General features: G+C 45.4%; 1 protein-coding gene across 1 annotated transcript; it reads right to left on the reverse strand.

Moving 5' to 3' along the window:
• Positions 1–5,759: 5,759 nt before the first annotated feature.
• LOC138771007 (SERTA domain-containing protein 2-like) lies at positions 5,760–13,813 on the reverse strand. Its single transcript, XM_069950402.1, has 2 exons — positions 13,758–13,813; positions 5,760–11,140 (listed from the first exon to the last, which is right to left on the reverse strand). The coding sequence occupies exon 2, from the start codon at positions 11,134–11,136 to the stop codon at positions 10,318–10,320; it is 819 nt and encodes a 272-aa protein (XP_069806503.1). The 5' UTR covers positions 11,137–11,140; positions 13,758–13,813; the 3' UTR covers positions 5,760–10,317.
• Positions 13,814–17,672: the final 3,859 nt, after the last annotated feature.

The following is a 17,672-nucleotide window of genomic DNA, read 5'->3' on the forward strand; positions in this document are numbered from 1 at the left end:
GTTATGTAACTTGGGGATGACTCTGCCATAGAGCAGCATGCAAGTTACTGCTTAGAAGGACAGAGAGCAAAGTACATGTCACAATCTATTGCCCACACACTCACTCTTAGCACAGTTATGCACATAAGATGTTTTTGCCTTATCTTATAGTATATATTTTGATGACCTTTTTTGCACAATGTTACATACAAATCTATTTATATGAAGCACAAATAAAAAAAAAAAAAGTTTTAAGAATGCTTTTTGTACTGACCCAAGAATTGATGAAACTGCATTTTAGATATTCTGCATAGGGTACATTTCAGCTGGCCTGCTTTATAAACCACTGTTAGTATATATTGAGGATTCCTACACACATCAGGAAAATCTACCCAGATTTCCTGACCCATAGGGTTCTATTGGGCATTGACACTCTTCAGGATTTTTTCTGAAGGGTGTCTGTGCCTGAAAATAGGCCTGGAAATTATAGGACATGTCCTATAATTGCGTAGGAAAAAGCCTGGAAAGGTTGGCAGCGCCAGCACCAGAAACCTTGCCAGGCTGTTTTCCTTCTCCTCTATGGCACTACTGGAATGGGAATCTTGTCACCTGGATCACCTGGCTGGCAGTCCACCTCCAACACTTAAAGCTACTCCTGTATACAGGTGATATGTACAAAGCCTAAGGGGCTCTAAGATTAGAGTTCATCTCTACTGTACACCTATACATTTAATTCATCCAACAGAATTACATGAGGTGCCATCCTCTTGGCTTTTTGTCTTTCTTCTATGTCCTGTAATTGTCGGCGCAGATTTGCCATAGAAGCCTATGGGAGCATCTGGAATAATGGCCCACTCTGGATGTATATCGGGAAGTCTGGATGTGCTGATAGCCAGACACGTCAGCACCCGGGCAGGTGCCTTCGACTCTTTAACTGGCTTCACAAAAGGTCACTAGCGGTTGTGATGGACACCGACCTGTCCGCCATCTGTGGTAAGCTCAAAAAACTCACTCAAGCCGAAGTATCCTTTGCCTGCTGTCCCTTCTATGAGTTTGGCAATAAGCCTGGTAAGACCTTAGCACACGCCCTTAGGGTGCAACAGGCCCGTTCCTTCGTTTTTCACATCACCTTCTCTACTCATGGGAAGATTTCTCTATCCTCTCACATAGCGGATACCTTCTGCTCCCATTACAGGAACCTCTACCTCTCATCACATCCTATAATCAGAGACACCAGTGTCCCCATGCTCCCAGAAAAGGCAGTTTCCTCACTACAGAATAAGAATGGGCAATAAAGGTGTCACCCTCAGAAAAAGAACCTGGCTTTGATGGATTGATCCTGCCTTATTATAAAACATTTTTCTCCCTCCTCTGAGATCACTTCCTTTCAGCATTTAACTCCGTATCTGGAGGTTATGGCTCCCGCAGGATTTACTGCGTGCCCACACCACAGTAGTACCGAAGGAAGGACACATCTTTATGTCAGAATTAGCGTCCGACCTCCCAGCTAAACCTTGACCTCAAGCCTTTTGCAAAAATTCCTGCTTGACCCCGCTGCTTCAGAATATCATCCATCCGTCTGGTGGGCTTTATGCAAACGTTCAAAGCAAGGGATAACACAACTAGGAGAATTCGTGCCATTCACCACATTACTAGCATCTCCATAACGACCATGCTACTATCTACCAGTGTTTCGATCAATGGTCTCCTTTCTCCGCCATTCTCCATTTCCAATGGAACCTAACAGGGATGCCCCCTATTCCCTCATTTTTATCCTTACCCTTAAACCATTTCTGTGCCACATCTGCCTAAACCCCAATATCTCCGGTGTCTCATTAGGTGGACAAGTTCATAAGGTCGTATGTTGTATGTCAGATGATGCACCCAAGCCATGTGAGGAGATGACATGAAAATAATCTGTCCCAGTTTGATATGCTGCAGATTTTTCCTAGAGCTCATCGATTGTATAGGCCAATGTAAAGTACTACATATTTCGTTCATCTTCCACACGAAATATAAGAAGCAAGTATATCACCTCAGGCTTCCAAACGTTATAGGACTCCACATAATGGCTGCTTATTTTTTGCACTAAACATAGGCTTCATTTCAAGTGACAACGCAATCCCAAGTCAGCATTTTTATAGAGCCTTCTGTTGTCATATGTATAGGAATACATATGGGTTCTCGCGTAGCACTACAACTGTCCTGGACTGCTAGTAATAGCCTTAGGGGGCACACACATTTTGTTATCTTGGTCTGTGCATGGAAGATGTTCTAGGGACCGTAGTCACAGAACATGTGATTGCCCTCTTAGTCTGGAGACACCAAGTGATACCTCTGCTACAGGTATTCGTAATCACGGAACGTGCAAATGGACGTAAGAGCCCTATTACACAGAGCGATACTCTGCTGATTATTGCTCTATGGCATGGGTCTCCAAAACTACATTTCCCATCATGCCTGGACAGCCAAATACAAAGCTTTAGCTGTCCAGGCATGATAGGAGTTGTAGTTTCACAACAGCTGGAGGGCCATGGTTTGGAGACCCATGCTCTATGTAATAAAGACAATGGGGGAGATTTATCAAACATGGTAAAAAGTGAAACTGGCTCAGTTGCCTCTAGCAACCAATCAGATTCCACCTTTCATTCCTCACAGACTCTGTGGAAAATGAAAGGTGGAATCTGATTGGTTGCTAGCGGCAACTGAGACAGTTTCCCTTTACACCATGTTTGATAAATCTCCCCCAACGATCGGCTGATCACATCTTTTGGTCAGGACCTAAAATCATTAGCTCCTGATTGTGTATGCTACGTGTAAAAGCAATGCGCGTCTGATGGATCTGTAAAGAAAATAAGGTATGGACATTACCTCTCCACACTCCCCAGTGTCTTCCTAGATTCTCTCTTCAGCTGCCGATGCAACCTCAGAGCTGGGCTTTGACATGACAGGCTGCCAAGCCAATCACTGGTTGGGATCACTACCGCAGTGATTGGCTGAACGGCCAGTCTCTCCAGAGACTGGCTCTGAAGTTGCACCAGCGAGGAGAAGCTAGGAAGGGACCGGAAATGTATATATTTATATAATATAAATTATATTTAACACTTTTAAAGTGAGGGCTGCACAATTATTGGGCCATGTAATAAGCTCTATAAACGGGCGCCAATCTAGTTTATATTACTTATCAGGCCGTGTAAAACAGCCCTGCTACAGGTATTACCCCCTGTGATTACCCCTCACCACGTGACCCCATTACCTTATGTAAATGCATACTGTCTTATTGCTTTATGTGTGACTTCTGGCTGGTGCAGTAACTTATATTTCCAAAAACTTTTTTACGCTTGTACCAAGTAATACACCTACATTTGAAGAGGAGAAACACAGAAGGAGCAAGGTTTACACGATTATCACAATCAAAGTGCAAAATACACAGCTCTGTAGGCTTTAATCATATAACTTTATTGAATTAACAGTCAGCAACAATCTGTTGTAATTCTGTCCTTTAGCAGCATATTTCCATAGGAAACCTGTGATTTACAAATGTCATTACCAGCGCATACATAGAAATGTTCCAGAATTCTGCTTAAAGAAATAAAATAAAAAAAAAAAGTCATTGCCTGGATTTCTGCTGAAATTGCCATCAAAATGCTATACTAAGAACAAAAGCAAAACGTATACAAAGCCATTAGAAATAGGTAGATATATAGTAAGTGGAGATGCATCTAGAGGCCCCCAGGTTTCTGGGCTGCCCTCCTTCCTTTGGACTGTGCAGGCTATACACTATGAGCAAGAAGAGATCTTAATGTATCAGACTACAAAAAAAAACTGTACATAGAGTAGTGCAGAGAGAAGAAAACATGGATTTTAGCAAATTCTAGAGACTGGTAATAGTTAGCGGTATATGAAATTCCTGCATTGTACTTTTGCTTCTTTACATAAAGTCTATACGTGCATGCTTTTAGAAAGCGCAGTCATAGAAACAATATTGGCAATGGCTTACATGCAGGTGACTTTCCGGCATTTTCTTGTCCCATACACACAATGGGGGCAAGGGCTTTGTGTTGTGAACCAAAACACAGCCTAAGCATTGGACAACACAAGAGCAGCGTTATGATCTAAAGATGGCCAAACTGATGAGCATCTCCAAACTGTGGAAGGAAAATAATGGGCCTACTGGACTCCAATCCTTAGTTGCCACAGGGGCCCCCTCCCCAGAGGCTCAGACCATCAAGCTGTATACATTTTTACTCTGAAAAAAAAAAAAAAAAAAAGGAGTATCCCACACTATATATGTGGAGATTTGCATGCTGCATTAGAGAAACTGAACAAAAATTATTAATGGGACAAGAGGATTTTTGTTTGTTTCTTTCCACCTAAACAATTACCGTGCAATGAAAAAAAAATGTACTCAAACTTCTTTAGGGAGATGACTAGTTCCTAAAATATTAGCATTTTCTGGATATTAACCTTAAGAAAAAATATGTGTTGCCTCCAAAGTGTGTAAGCAGACTGATATGCAAAACACATTACCCTAAAAAGAAAGACACGGTGGAGATTCATGAAAAATGGTGCAAAAGAAGAAGAGGAGTTGCTCAATGCAATAAATCAGATTTTGGCTTTCACCAGGGCCCCTAGCAGTGAGAGCTAGAATCTGGTTGGCTGCTATGGCAAGGTTTTCTTTGCACCAGTTTTGAGAAGTCTCCTCCATGAGTTTTTTCATAGTTACTATTGCAACAGCATCGCCTGCCAGTCAGAGAGACCTTATATAAGAATCATATATAAAAAGCAGCATACCAGTACTAGATGTATATACACAAACAACTATTTGCTTCTACAGTGTAAAAAAAAAAAAAAAAAAAAAAAAAGCATATCAATTACACAACATCACTAATGCCTTAACATCTAAAGCAAAAAAGCAACTATAAAAGTGAGGTCAACATTATACAGTGAATGGATGATAACTACAAAGCAGAATAGTAAATCTGTTTATATTTGTATAAAAAAAAAGAAAACTTGAATAAAAGAATCCACAAAACATTCATATACACATAAGACCAAATATCCTTAGGGTACAAACACACACACACCGTATACGCAGCAGATCTGGTGGTGCAGATTTGATGCTGTATTCAGTTATTTAGATCTAATCTGCTGTGTATCACTTAGGGTACAAACACCCTTAGGGCACAAACACACACACCGTATACGCAGCGTATTTTCGGCAGCAGATTAGATCTAAATAACTGAACACAGAATCAAATCTGCTGCGTATACGGTGTGTGTGTTTGTACCCTAAAGAAACATTGATGTTAAAGAGCAATTCCAGTCACTACTGATGCTAATATTACATCAAACATCCAAATAGGAATAAATTCTGAGCTTCACTCCCATCATGAATCATTATATTCTATTTACCTTGGGGTCACTGCTTTCTCCTGTGCTTGATGGTGTTGAGGAATACTCTCCTTAGAGGTGGTGGACTAGCAAAGTACATCAATACAACAAAATTTCTGTGGTTATCACAGGTTAAATGAGACCAGTCTTTTATTGTGCCTGCCCCATTGGGCTTAACTAATAGGTTTCTCCCCATTTTAGTATCGGGATACAACTTACAACCAAGACTGGTGGAGAAGATGCAGGAAACCACCCTGATGACTCATGGTTCGGGCAGCATGACAAGGGGTGACAGATTCCCTTCAAACCCATACATACACTAAAGCTTTGTTACAAACCTACTTGTGCTGATGTTTTCTCTATGAGGCATCATATGTCCCCCCCCCCCCCCCCAACAAGCAGATTCATGATAGAAGACTGGAGGAACAAAGAGGTAGAGCATGAGCCCATACACTGTATTACAGATCTGAAGGTGGGAGAAGCTTTATACCTGACTGGAGTTGCTCTCGAACAAATCAGGTTCATTGTATGGTCATGTTTTTAGTCAGTGTTACATCCTGACAAATATGGGAGCAAATTACATCAAGATAAGAAGGCCTGCTATAAAGCTGGGCAAGAAACATATTCATTCGGATACAAATATCCCCAAAAATATGGCTACTTCACATTTCTTGACCATCACCAGCAATGATGGTAGTGTTTTAAAGCGTATGTACCAGTTTAAGTAGTGAATTATTTTTCTTTCACATCCTGGTTGACGCCAGCAGAGATCCCAGTGGTGCGGTCCATCTTTCAAAACGTTCTGGCGTCAGTTTCTTCATGTGCACCGGCCTGCTTTATGCTCTGGAGTAAGGGCCAGCACACCTAGTGTAGGGATATCCCCTCCCCTCAGTGACGCACCTCCATTAGAACAAAGTCTGGCAGCGTCACAGAAGAGGGGATATTATTACACTGGGGGCGCTGAAAAATTGCAATATAAATCAACGCACATTCATTACAAACAATTGTAGGGATACTTCCTAGAGCTGTTACTTTAAGAGAAAATGCCCACATGCTGCTCCGTTATTGTCACTGTCCATCTGTGTGAGAACCAGGCTATGAAGAGTCCATTGTTTGCCACCCAAGTCCACGACTTAACATCACAGAATGAAATCCAAATATTGCACGACTGCGGTACTAATAAATACAGCGTTCTCACAATGCAGAGGAAGAGAACCAGCCAACAGCTTCTTATCATGAAAAAAAGAGCAGCTGGCACACGCTGAAGTACTCCATGTATTACTAGCCCGAAACATTAAAAGAAGCCATCAGATACTGACTCAGCGTCTTGTGTGAAGCTTTACTCTCAAGAAAATGCATTTCAGAAGACTAAGTGCATCCATTAGAGGACAGACTACAAAAAAAAAGTGATTTAAAAGGCACAGGCATTAGTCATTCCAGTCTAGTAATAATGAACATTTCTCTTTGATACAGGGGCTTTTAAAATCTGAAGATGGTAACATCATCTGCAAGTGAGAACTGTTTGTATCTGGCTGGGGACACTAAGAATAAAAACAAATACAACAAGTCAGCTACAGCCAAGAAAGCCATCATCAATTCTCCAAATCATAGTGTTAATATCCAGTTTGCGGGAGAAGGGATTAGAGATGAGCAAAGTTACTGTTCACCAGATGGGGAGAAAAAGAGATGGTTTCAAACGTACTGTGACCCTGCTTCAGTGTCGTTCATCGGGCTCGGGCCGACACCATCTGCTGTATCTGGTATCAGTGATGTCAGAGTTTCAGATCCTTCTCTCCTGGATGGACATCTCGGCTGTCTTAGCCCAAGCAAATTTCTGGGCTGTCATTGTTCCCATTCAATTAGGTATCAGGATCCTGGCTATAATACATACCTGGGACCCTGATGCAGCTGCCAGGATCCAGCATTAGGAGATATGTATAAGCTATGTTTATTACTATGCCTACATCCCTGGCATCTATGCCTGAAGGTCCTGGAAGCTTCAATGTCTGCAGATTATTTACAGCACTGCCTTCTCTTGCTTCTACTACTTTTCGATCACTATGTTTCTTTCACTCTCTGTGTTCTGTACATTGTCAGAATAAATCTAATTGCAGCCAAGAGGATCTGAGGAAGAAGGTAGTCCAACTTTGAAACGCATCATCTGCAAATTCAATAACGTTATGCCGATACGATTACCGGTGTCTGTCGAATGGTGTTAGCCCGCTCCCGATGAATGACACTGAAGCGGGCACCCCCTTCTCCCCATCTGATGATCTCTTTAACTGAATCCGGTCCTGGACCATCGGCCAGTGGTGGCTGCCTCCATGAGCACCAATATTCCATTATGGGCTTTTAGACATTGTGTCCGCCTGCACGACAACCCAGGTGGCTAAGCTTTGATCGTTCTCATCCACCTCTTCCATAACACCTCTGGTAACGGCACATGCAAGCGCCTTGCTCTCTTTTTTCCCCCTCTCTTCATTTTTGCTAGATGCATAGTTGTATACCATACCCAGTGATATGCAGAATACCTACACCTCCATACTACAAATCCCTGGTGATTCCATGCTGTGCGACTTCCATACAAACATGAATAGCTGAGGATATAGATCAATCTTCCCAGCCTTACTCCTCCTGCACAGATCAGTGACACACGTACCACCTATAGAGATCTATGGACATAAATGTGTTTCTGTGATTCAAAGCAAGCATAGCATCTAACAGATGCCTACAAGTCTGTATTAGGGACAGTTCTTTTCCACCTTAAACTAGATTAACATACAGGATCTTGGTCAGTATTTTACTAAAACCAGGAGTGGATACCCAAAAAATTAAAGTGTAGATTTTTTTCCCCATTTTCTGCATTTTGGTAAAAACTACTGACCAAAATTAGGCCCAAAATAAGATAAATTAAGAGAATTCAGCATATATAAGATCTGTCCACGATTGCTTAGAGGAGTACTCCGGCCAGGACACCTTTTTCTGCAATACCCGGGGAAGTTGTGGGTAAAAACAATAACATCCACTTACCTCTTCAGCTCCAGCACTGCCATCCACATTCCCCCAGTCAGGTCTCCTAGAGTGTGGCTGATTCCTGGTCCAAGACGGGACAGACTCCCAGCAGCAGAAGTGGGACACCACTACAGGTGCTGAATGGATGAGTGGGTCTGTCCCATCTCAGACCAGAATGCAGCTGGGGAATAGAGCGCAAGAATGCAGGTAGCAGCGCTAGAGCCAGGGATATTATGGTTTTCACCCACCCCTTCCCCAAGCATTGCAGAAAAAGGGGTCCTGGCCCGAAGATCACAATGATGCAATATGCCATGACTTACTTTGTACTCCATTCATCCACGTTACTGCACTAGTATCAGGAACTACATTTTTTTTCAAGGTCATTGCATAAATCACAATTGCAGGTGTAACACGGACCACAAACTTTTTCTATATTCATTTAAGCCCATGTGAGACAGGAGACATGACACGAGCCCCTACTAACCATACATCCAAGGGTCACATAATGTAGGGGGGGTGAAAGCAACTTACACATTAAAAGATTCATAGTACATGTCAGATGGGTAGAGACCTACATGACAATACTAGATAGGAGTCTATGTAATACTACAAAGTCGTGTCTTTTGCACATTTTCAGTCTGTTTAAATCAAAAAGCAAATTTTCTATAGAAATAGGATCAAGGAATAAGTGCTTTCCAAAGAGCTAAAAAAAAAAACGCTGCACTACTTGCATACATGCTCACTGCACGTTTGGAACATCTACAAATGCATAGCTCGGAAAAAAGGCCTAAAAATAAAGCACAATAAATATTCACAAGCAAAATCTGCAGGCTTCTTTTAGACTGAAATCACAAGTTTAGAAAAATTGCCACAAAGGAACATCTCTGAGGTAGAAAAGAAGTGAAGAGATCAGATCTAAGAGGAGAAGCCAAGGACTGCCTCGGAATTAAAGTGCCAGCATGCTAAGAAAGTATACCTGCAGCCTATACTCAGCTAATACAGGGTGATCTTTGGAGTATTCATATACATATATCCAACATCAGCTTTAGGAACTACTGACACTGAGTCAATTTGTGCTTAAAGAGATTGTCCATCTGCTTTTATCCACCTAGAAAAGCACCACACTTGTCCATAGGTCGTGTCTGATAAACGTTCAACTTATTGGTTCAAGAGTGGTCCCATTTTCTAGTATAAGACAACTCCTGTAGTTCCTCAACGTTCCAAGTGATTCAACAGGCTGATGAAGCAGACATATTGGTTTTGATCACCGATTAGAATACAGGTTTCAAACCTGCATCTGTCCAGCTGTTGCAAAACTACAATTCATGGCTTTAGCTGCCCATGCACGATAGGAATTGCAGTTTTGCAACAGCTGGAGGGACACAGATTTCACACCTATGGATTAGAACATGGCTCGCACGCCGAGCACAGACCATGGTACACTTCACCAGTAGAACCACGTCAACTAATAAATCTGATTACAATTAATAAAATAATCTGAAATGTACAATACCAATACCAAGAGATTGAAAGAAAACAAAACAAACAAAAAAAATACAAAGCACACAAATAGGTTTTTGCACTTCATCTTAAAGAGGTAGTGTCCACTATATACAAGTGACATCTCGCGTTGGCTCTTGTAGGTTATTCTACTATCCGGTAAAAGGTTTACAAATATTGTCCTCATTACAAAAATATTGGTTTTCTTCAGAAAGTTCATGTTGTGTTTTACTTCAGATCTCCAGTTATAAGAATATGCATAATACTGAATGACTGTAGCTAGGCAGTTAGGGATCCCATAGGCATTTATATCTATATCCTGATCATTTGTGCATCTGCAAAGTATACTGCCCTTTCTGCACTTCCAAATTTAGTTTAAAATGTGTTTCCCCTTTAAGGCCACACGGCCTGGCTTTAATAGCTAGCATGATGTCAGGACCCAACTAGAATCTCCATGATGTGGTCCAGATCATTCAAATCTGTCCTGCAGACCTGCAAGCTACTGTTTGAGGAATTATTGCACATAGTATACAGCTTGAGGGGTTCTTCCACTCTTGGTGACATTAAGGAGGAAAAGCTAAAATCAGAGTCATACATTGAAGTATCAATGTCATCAAAAATGTCATCCACCGACAAGTCCTTTAAGTAACTGGTGGAGCTGGTCAGTTCAAAAGAACCAAATACACATTCTGTTCCCCTTATATCTTGCTTTTCACCTTTATAGCCGCTTTCCATGGGCTTTGGTGGTTCATCCACCATGGGACCCTGGGTTGGAGTTGGGTTGATGTCCTCAACAAAATCAAGATCTTTTAGAATTGACGAGATGGCAGAAGACATGTCGTCATCTGTAACTTCCATCAGGCTGTCCAATGGGTTCTCATTGGGCCAGGAATCTCTTGAAAAGTCTGGGTTGATTCCGAAAGGTAAATTTAGTGAGTTGTCTAAGGAATCGCCTCCTGTGTACATTAGGCTGTTGGAGGGGATGTCACTCCCGATGACTCCCGGCAGCTGGCTGGCCTCCTGCCTCGTCTCCTCCTGAATTTGACGTACTGTATTGGCTATGAGAACGGATCGGTGCAGGTTGGGTTCAGCCAGCATTTTATAGCTTTGCAGTTTGTTGAGGCACATGTTGAGCACCAGTTGCCTTTGATGACTGTATGGCATGGTTCGGTTGCAATCGTAGGCACAAGAAAAGTCGGTCATGGTCTCTTCACAATCATTCAGTTTGCGCTTAAGTCCTCTACCAAGCATGGGTCTGGTAAAATAAAATGCATGCATGTCTATTACATTAGGCAGGATATTAGAAGGCCAAGCGTGTAATAAAAGGTATAGAGCCATCAGCAAAATAGTAATAGTAAAACATAAGGTCAGCAAATAAGTCTACTGTACTAAAGCTACCCGTGTCAGAGATTTCAACAACAGCAGTGACAATCGGTGTACAGAAATAACGACAATACATTGGTTATCCTGGGGGTTGGAACTTCCTGCAGTAATAAGGTGGGGCACTTCTACATAGTGCTCTCCTTGACGTCACCAACAATGACTGGCAGCCATTAGTTCTGCTCAGCGTTAATCAACTATCATCAGTGAAAAGCACAGAGGCCACTGTTCCCCGCATAGGAGAGCGCTTTGCATCAGCCACTGTAGCCTTTGGTGGTGGTATAGCATGGGCAAGTGTGTCTCGTCAATACAGAACTGCCCTACGCTATTCAAATGGTACTTGTAGGACTCGTCAGGTTGAATATTTTTTCAATTACACTTATTTTGCAAACTTGCCTCCTTCTGATGTGCCGCTCTTTCACTCCCATTGGTGACAGCTTGTTGTCTAGGTTACCGACCCCCCACTCTGCTCTAAAAGCAGTGGTCTGGGTGGTGTGTATGTATAATGCAGATGTATTGAGATAGTAAATATATACTATATAATATATAGCTATAGATACATAGAACAGACCACTGCTTTCTGAGCAGAATGGTGGCTGGGAAGCAGGAGGAGACAAGTTTGCTAAATTTATGTATTTGTAAAAATATTTAACTTAACAAGCCCCACAAGTATAATAATAATAGTTCATATGAGAATACACTCACTTTTTTGGGGGGGTGCTCTTCCCTGCTGCACCCAGGCCTAGGTTAAGTGGGGATGCACAGCCATGTGGGGCAGGGCACCTTTAGTTACAGATACCCTTGTCCTGAGGACTACATTAATGACAGCAGGGGGTTTTTTCCCATAAAATGGTCAATGATATTTTTTTGGGGGGTGTTTAATATTCACTTTCTAAGATTGGTAATGGAAGCCATAAAATGGCCAACACTACTCTTGCATTATTACCCCAGTACCCACCATCACAGGTTACTGGGCAGAGCCGGGTCCCCTCAGTTCACATCTGGGTAGTGGGCTAGTATTAGACTAGGAAGGGCTAAAATAAATGACCCTTCACCCCCAGGTGTTACAAGGCTGCTGCTGTTTGGTTTCTTACCTGGCTGATTATGGAATAAAGGTGGGCCCCTACACTATTCCTGAGGTAGTGTGACCTGACCAGTACCTTTCTGCCAACCGGCAATTTAGAAAAAAACAAAAAACAAAAAAGTTTAAAGAGGAACTATCAGCAGGTTAGACAAATCTATCCTGCTGATAGCCCCCTATAGCGCCCGGGATGCTGAGGAGTGAAGCATGTGTGTTACCTTCCTCCTCAGCGACGCTTTTGTAAGAATGTCAGAATAATCTTCGCTCTGATGCACTGTTAGGAGCACTGCCGTATCATTAGAAGGGGCGAGCCGAGTGACGCTGCAGTGTTCCAAGCAGTGCATCGGAGCAAAGAGTACTCCAACTAACATTGCGAGACCGACGTCGAGGAGGAAGGTAACACACACACCTTCCTCCTCAGCATCCCTGACACTATAAGGGGCTGTCAGCAGGCTAGATTTGTCTGAGCTGCTGATAGTTCCCCTTTAATGCTTGGCCGTCCCGGTAACACCTTACACTCTGCTGGGCGATCATTTGGCTGCTTACACAGATGAAAGCAGTGTTACACTAATCTATTAGATAGGCGCTCTGCTGGTAAAGAGCGCCACAGACAGGGCTCAAGGCCTCGCTGGGATAGCAGGTCAGCACCCTACCACTGCATCACAGGGGGGCACACTGGACCACTGCACCATCAATGACAGCAAAGCACGGTCTAAAGAGATAAATGAGCTGCATCATACAGACCTCCAATGTCCGTCACCACCGACAGGCGTCGTCTTCAAAAAGCAGCTGGCACCCCCTCTCTGAAGCCGTGCCATACCTCCTCACCCATCCCATGGTCAGGTGCACAGATACCTTCTCTGAAGTGACAGACTGTAAATGACTGTGGCTGACCCCCCGATCCCAGGAGTGCCGCACCACAACGGTGGTAAGTATGGCACTTCATAGCCTTCAAGGAGTTTTTCAGAATACCATGTTTGTACACAGTCATCTGGTCGGTAAGTCACCTGACCAGGTCATAGCACCAACCTGTCATACAACTTTGTCACTGACATCCAATAAGGTCACATGACTAGATCATCCAGTCACATGACTAGGTCACTGCCATCCGACCAGGTCACATGACTACATCATCCAGTCACATGACTATGTCACTGCCATCCAACCAGGTCACATGACTCGTTCATCCAGTCACCCACCCAGTAACATGATCACACAGCTCTGTGCCCCACAGTCACCTAATCATACCATGACAGCAGGAGACCCCTTTAAGCCCTGACGATAGAGAAGGGCGCCTCACACGGGACATATTCCTCCCACCACAGACACTGTATACACGGCGGAGACACCGGCTCAGATGACAGTATATGATGTAGGATGAGGCTATAACTCACCATCTCGGGTCACTCACCTCACACACGGCGGCTGGTGACTCTTCCTCCTCGGTTTCCCCGTCTCTGACTGCGGCTCTGCCCCTCTCTTCCTCCTCCGCCGCCACCGTGTGTCACCTTAATCATCAGGCGACAACTTCTAGAAGCAGAGGGACCGGGTCCCGTCACATTCTACCGTCTCCCCCGAGGCCGCTGGGCTCACGGCTAGCTCCCCGCCACCCCCCGCCCCGAGGTCCCCTCCAGTGTGCGCATCCGAGGAGCCGCTGCCAGCACCAGGCACAGAAAGTGCGTGAAGGATGCCCAGCTGATTGACGGCCCTTGTCAGGTGCGTCGCCTCTGATTGGCTGACGGCGGCCAGGGCAGCACAGCAACCATTTTCTGATTGGTCAGAGGGGAGGAGTCACGCTGATTGCGCAGCTTGGACGGCGAATGAGAGGTCTGGGCGGGTGCGGTGACGTCACGGTGACGTCAGAACCGTTCTATAAGCTCAGAGAGCGCTGTCAGGCTGCGCGCAATTGTCGCCTGTGTGGTAGAGATGTTTGCGACTGACTATACATCCATAGACATAGATTGATGGGGCTTAACTACACACACCTGCCCTGTACACTGTCACACCACCACTACTACCACACACACCTGCCCTGTACACTGTAACACCACCACACACACCTGCCCTGTACACTGTAACACCACCACACACACCTGCCCTGTACACTGTAACACCACCACCACTACACACACCTGCCCTGTACACTGTAACACCACCACACACACCTGCCCTGTACACTGTAACACCACCACTAAACACACCTGTCCTGTACACTGTAACACCACCACCACCACACACCTGCCCTGTACACTGTAACACCACCACCACTACACACCTGCCCTGTACACTGTAACACCACCACTACTACCACACACACCTGCCCTGTACACTGTAACACCACCACTACTACCACACACACCTGCCCTGTACACTGTAACACCACCACTACCACACACACCTGCCCTGTACACTGTAACACCACCACTACTACCACACACACCTGCCCTGTACACTGTAACACCACCACCACACACAACTGTCCTGTACACTGTAACACCACCACCACTACTACCACACACACCTGCCCTGTACACTGTAACACCACAACTACACCCCCCTGTACACTGTAACACCACCACTACACACACTTGCCCTGTACACTGTAACACCACACACACCTGCTCTGTACACTGTAACACCACCACACACACCTGCCCTGTACACTGTAACACCACCACTACACACACCTGCCCTGTACACTGTAACACCACCACCCCTACACACACCTGCCCTGTACACTGTAACACCACCACCACTACACACACCTGCCCTGTACACTGTAACACCACCACCGCCGCTAGACACACCTGCCCTGTACACTGTAACACCACCACTACTACCACACACACCTGCCCTGTACACTGTAACACCACTACTACTACACACACCTGCCCTGTACACTGTAACACCACTACTACTACACACACCTGCCCTGTACACTGTAACACCACCACTACTACCACCACACACACCTGTCCTGTACACTGTAACACCACCACACACACCTGCCCTGTACACTGTAACACCACTACTACTACACACACCTGCCCTGTACACTGTAACACCACAACTACACCCCCCTGTGCACTGTAACACCACAACCACTACACACCTGCCCTGTACACTGTAACTTCACAACCACTACACACACCTGCCCTGTACACTGTAACACCACAACTACACCCCCCCTGTACACTGTAACACCACCACACACACCTGCCCTGTACACTGCAACACCATCACTACACACACCTGTCCTGTACACTGTAACAACACCACCACCACACACCTGCCCTGTACACTGTAACACCACTACTACTACACACACCTGCCCTGTACACTGTAACACCACAACCACTACACACACCTGCCCTGTACACTGTAACACCACAACCACTACACACACCTGCCCTGTACACTGTAACACCACCACCACACACACCTGCCCTGTACACTGTAACACCACAACTACACCCCCCCTGTACACTGTAACACCACAACTACACCCCCCCTGTACACTGCAACACCATCACTACACACACCTGTCCTGTACACTGTAACAACACCACCACCACACACCTGCCCTGTACACTGTAACACCACTACTACTACACACACCTGCCCTGTACACTGTAACACCACAACCACTACACACACCTGCCCTGTACACTGTAACACCACAACCACTACACACACCTGCCCTGTACACTGTAACACCACCACCACACACACCTGCCCTGTACACTGTAACATCACCGCCACTACACATACCTGCCCTGTACACTGTAACACCACTACTACTACTACACACACCTGCCCTGTACACTGTAACACCACTACTACTACACACACCTGCCCTGTACACTGTAACACCACCACCACGCACACCTGCCCTGTACACTGTATCACCACCACCACTACGCACACCTGCCCTGTACACTGTAACACCACCACCACCACTACACACACCTGCCCTGTACACTGTAGCACCACAACTACACCCCCCCCTGTACACTGTAACACCACAACCACTACACACACCTGCCCTGTACACTGTAACACCACAACCACTACACACACCTGCCCTGTACACTGTAACAACACAACCACTACACACACCTGCCCTGTACACTGTAACACCACCGCCACTACACATACCTGCCCTGTACACTGTAACACCACTACTACTACACACACCTGCCCTGTACACTGTGTAGGGATCTTCCCGGGGGATGGTGTGTTTGGACACAATTCAGGCAGCAACTTGGCCTTATAAAAACAGCTTGGTGTTTATTTGCAACATAAACAGTCCATCATAACAGAAATATAGCAACACTGTGCGTTTAGGAACAAAACAAAAACAAAAAGGTCTTGCCCGTCTGGGCGCTTACTAATACACAGGTCTCCTATCTGACGCTTCAACAGGCTGTATCGCAGGGTATGAATAGGGCCCCAGCGGTGGCAGTATTCCTTGCTCCCAGGAGACACAGCATGCAGGCTGTTCACCCCTGGCTGAGAGCAATCCCCTGTAGCTCTGTGGAGCTTTTCACTTGTTGCAGGCTCATCAGGCCACACCTGACTGCAACACCCGAACTGGATCGGGGGGAAGGGAATGGCAGGTCCCTCTACCAACCTACCCACCATTCCAGTAAATCCAGGCCCAGAAAATAGGAAGAACAACTCAGCAGCATAACACTGCTGAGTGACTGATCTCTCCTGGATTCACCATCTCACCATATTCAGTAGCCTGGGTGAGATGTACCTCCCCTCGAACACTTTCCCAGTGACACTTTTACATATCCCCCCCCTCTTTTTCAGACCGGAGGGCTGAGCATTCTGTCCCCACAGACAGTGTACCCTTGATAGGGCGTCAGCATTTGCCTGTAACTTTCCTGGCCTGTGTTCCACCGTAAAATTAAAGTTTTGGAGGGACAGAAACCACCTAGTCACCCTCGCATTTTTCTCCTTGTTAAGTTTCATCCATGTTAGGGGGGCATGGTCGGTCACTAACCCGCCCCGAGGTCCCCTCCAGTGTGCGCATCCGAGGAGCCGCTGCCAGCACCAGGCACAGAAAGTGCGTGAAGGATGCCCAGCTGATTGACGGCCCTTGTCAGGTGCGTCGCCTCTGATTGGCTGACGGCGGCCAGGGCAGCACAGCAACCATTTTCTGATTGGTCAGAGGGGAGGAGTCACGCTGATTGCGCAGCTTGGACGGCGAATGAGAGGTCTGGGCGGGTGCGGTGACGTCACGGTGACGTCAGAACCGTTCTATAAGCTCAGAGAGCGCTGTCAGGCTGCGCGCAATTGTCGCCTGTGTGGTAGAGAT

Source organism: Dendropsophus ebraccatus, chromosome 13, assembly GCF_027789765.1.
Source record: "Dendropsophus ebraccatus isolate aDenEbr1 chromosome 13, aDenEbr1.pat, whole genome shotgun sequence".
NCBI lineage: Eukaryota > Metazoa > Chordata > Amphibia > Anura > Hylidae > Dendropsophus > Dendropsophus ebraccatus.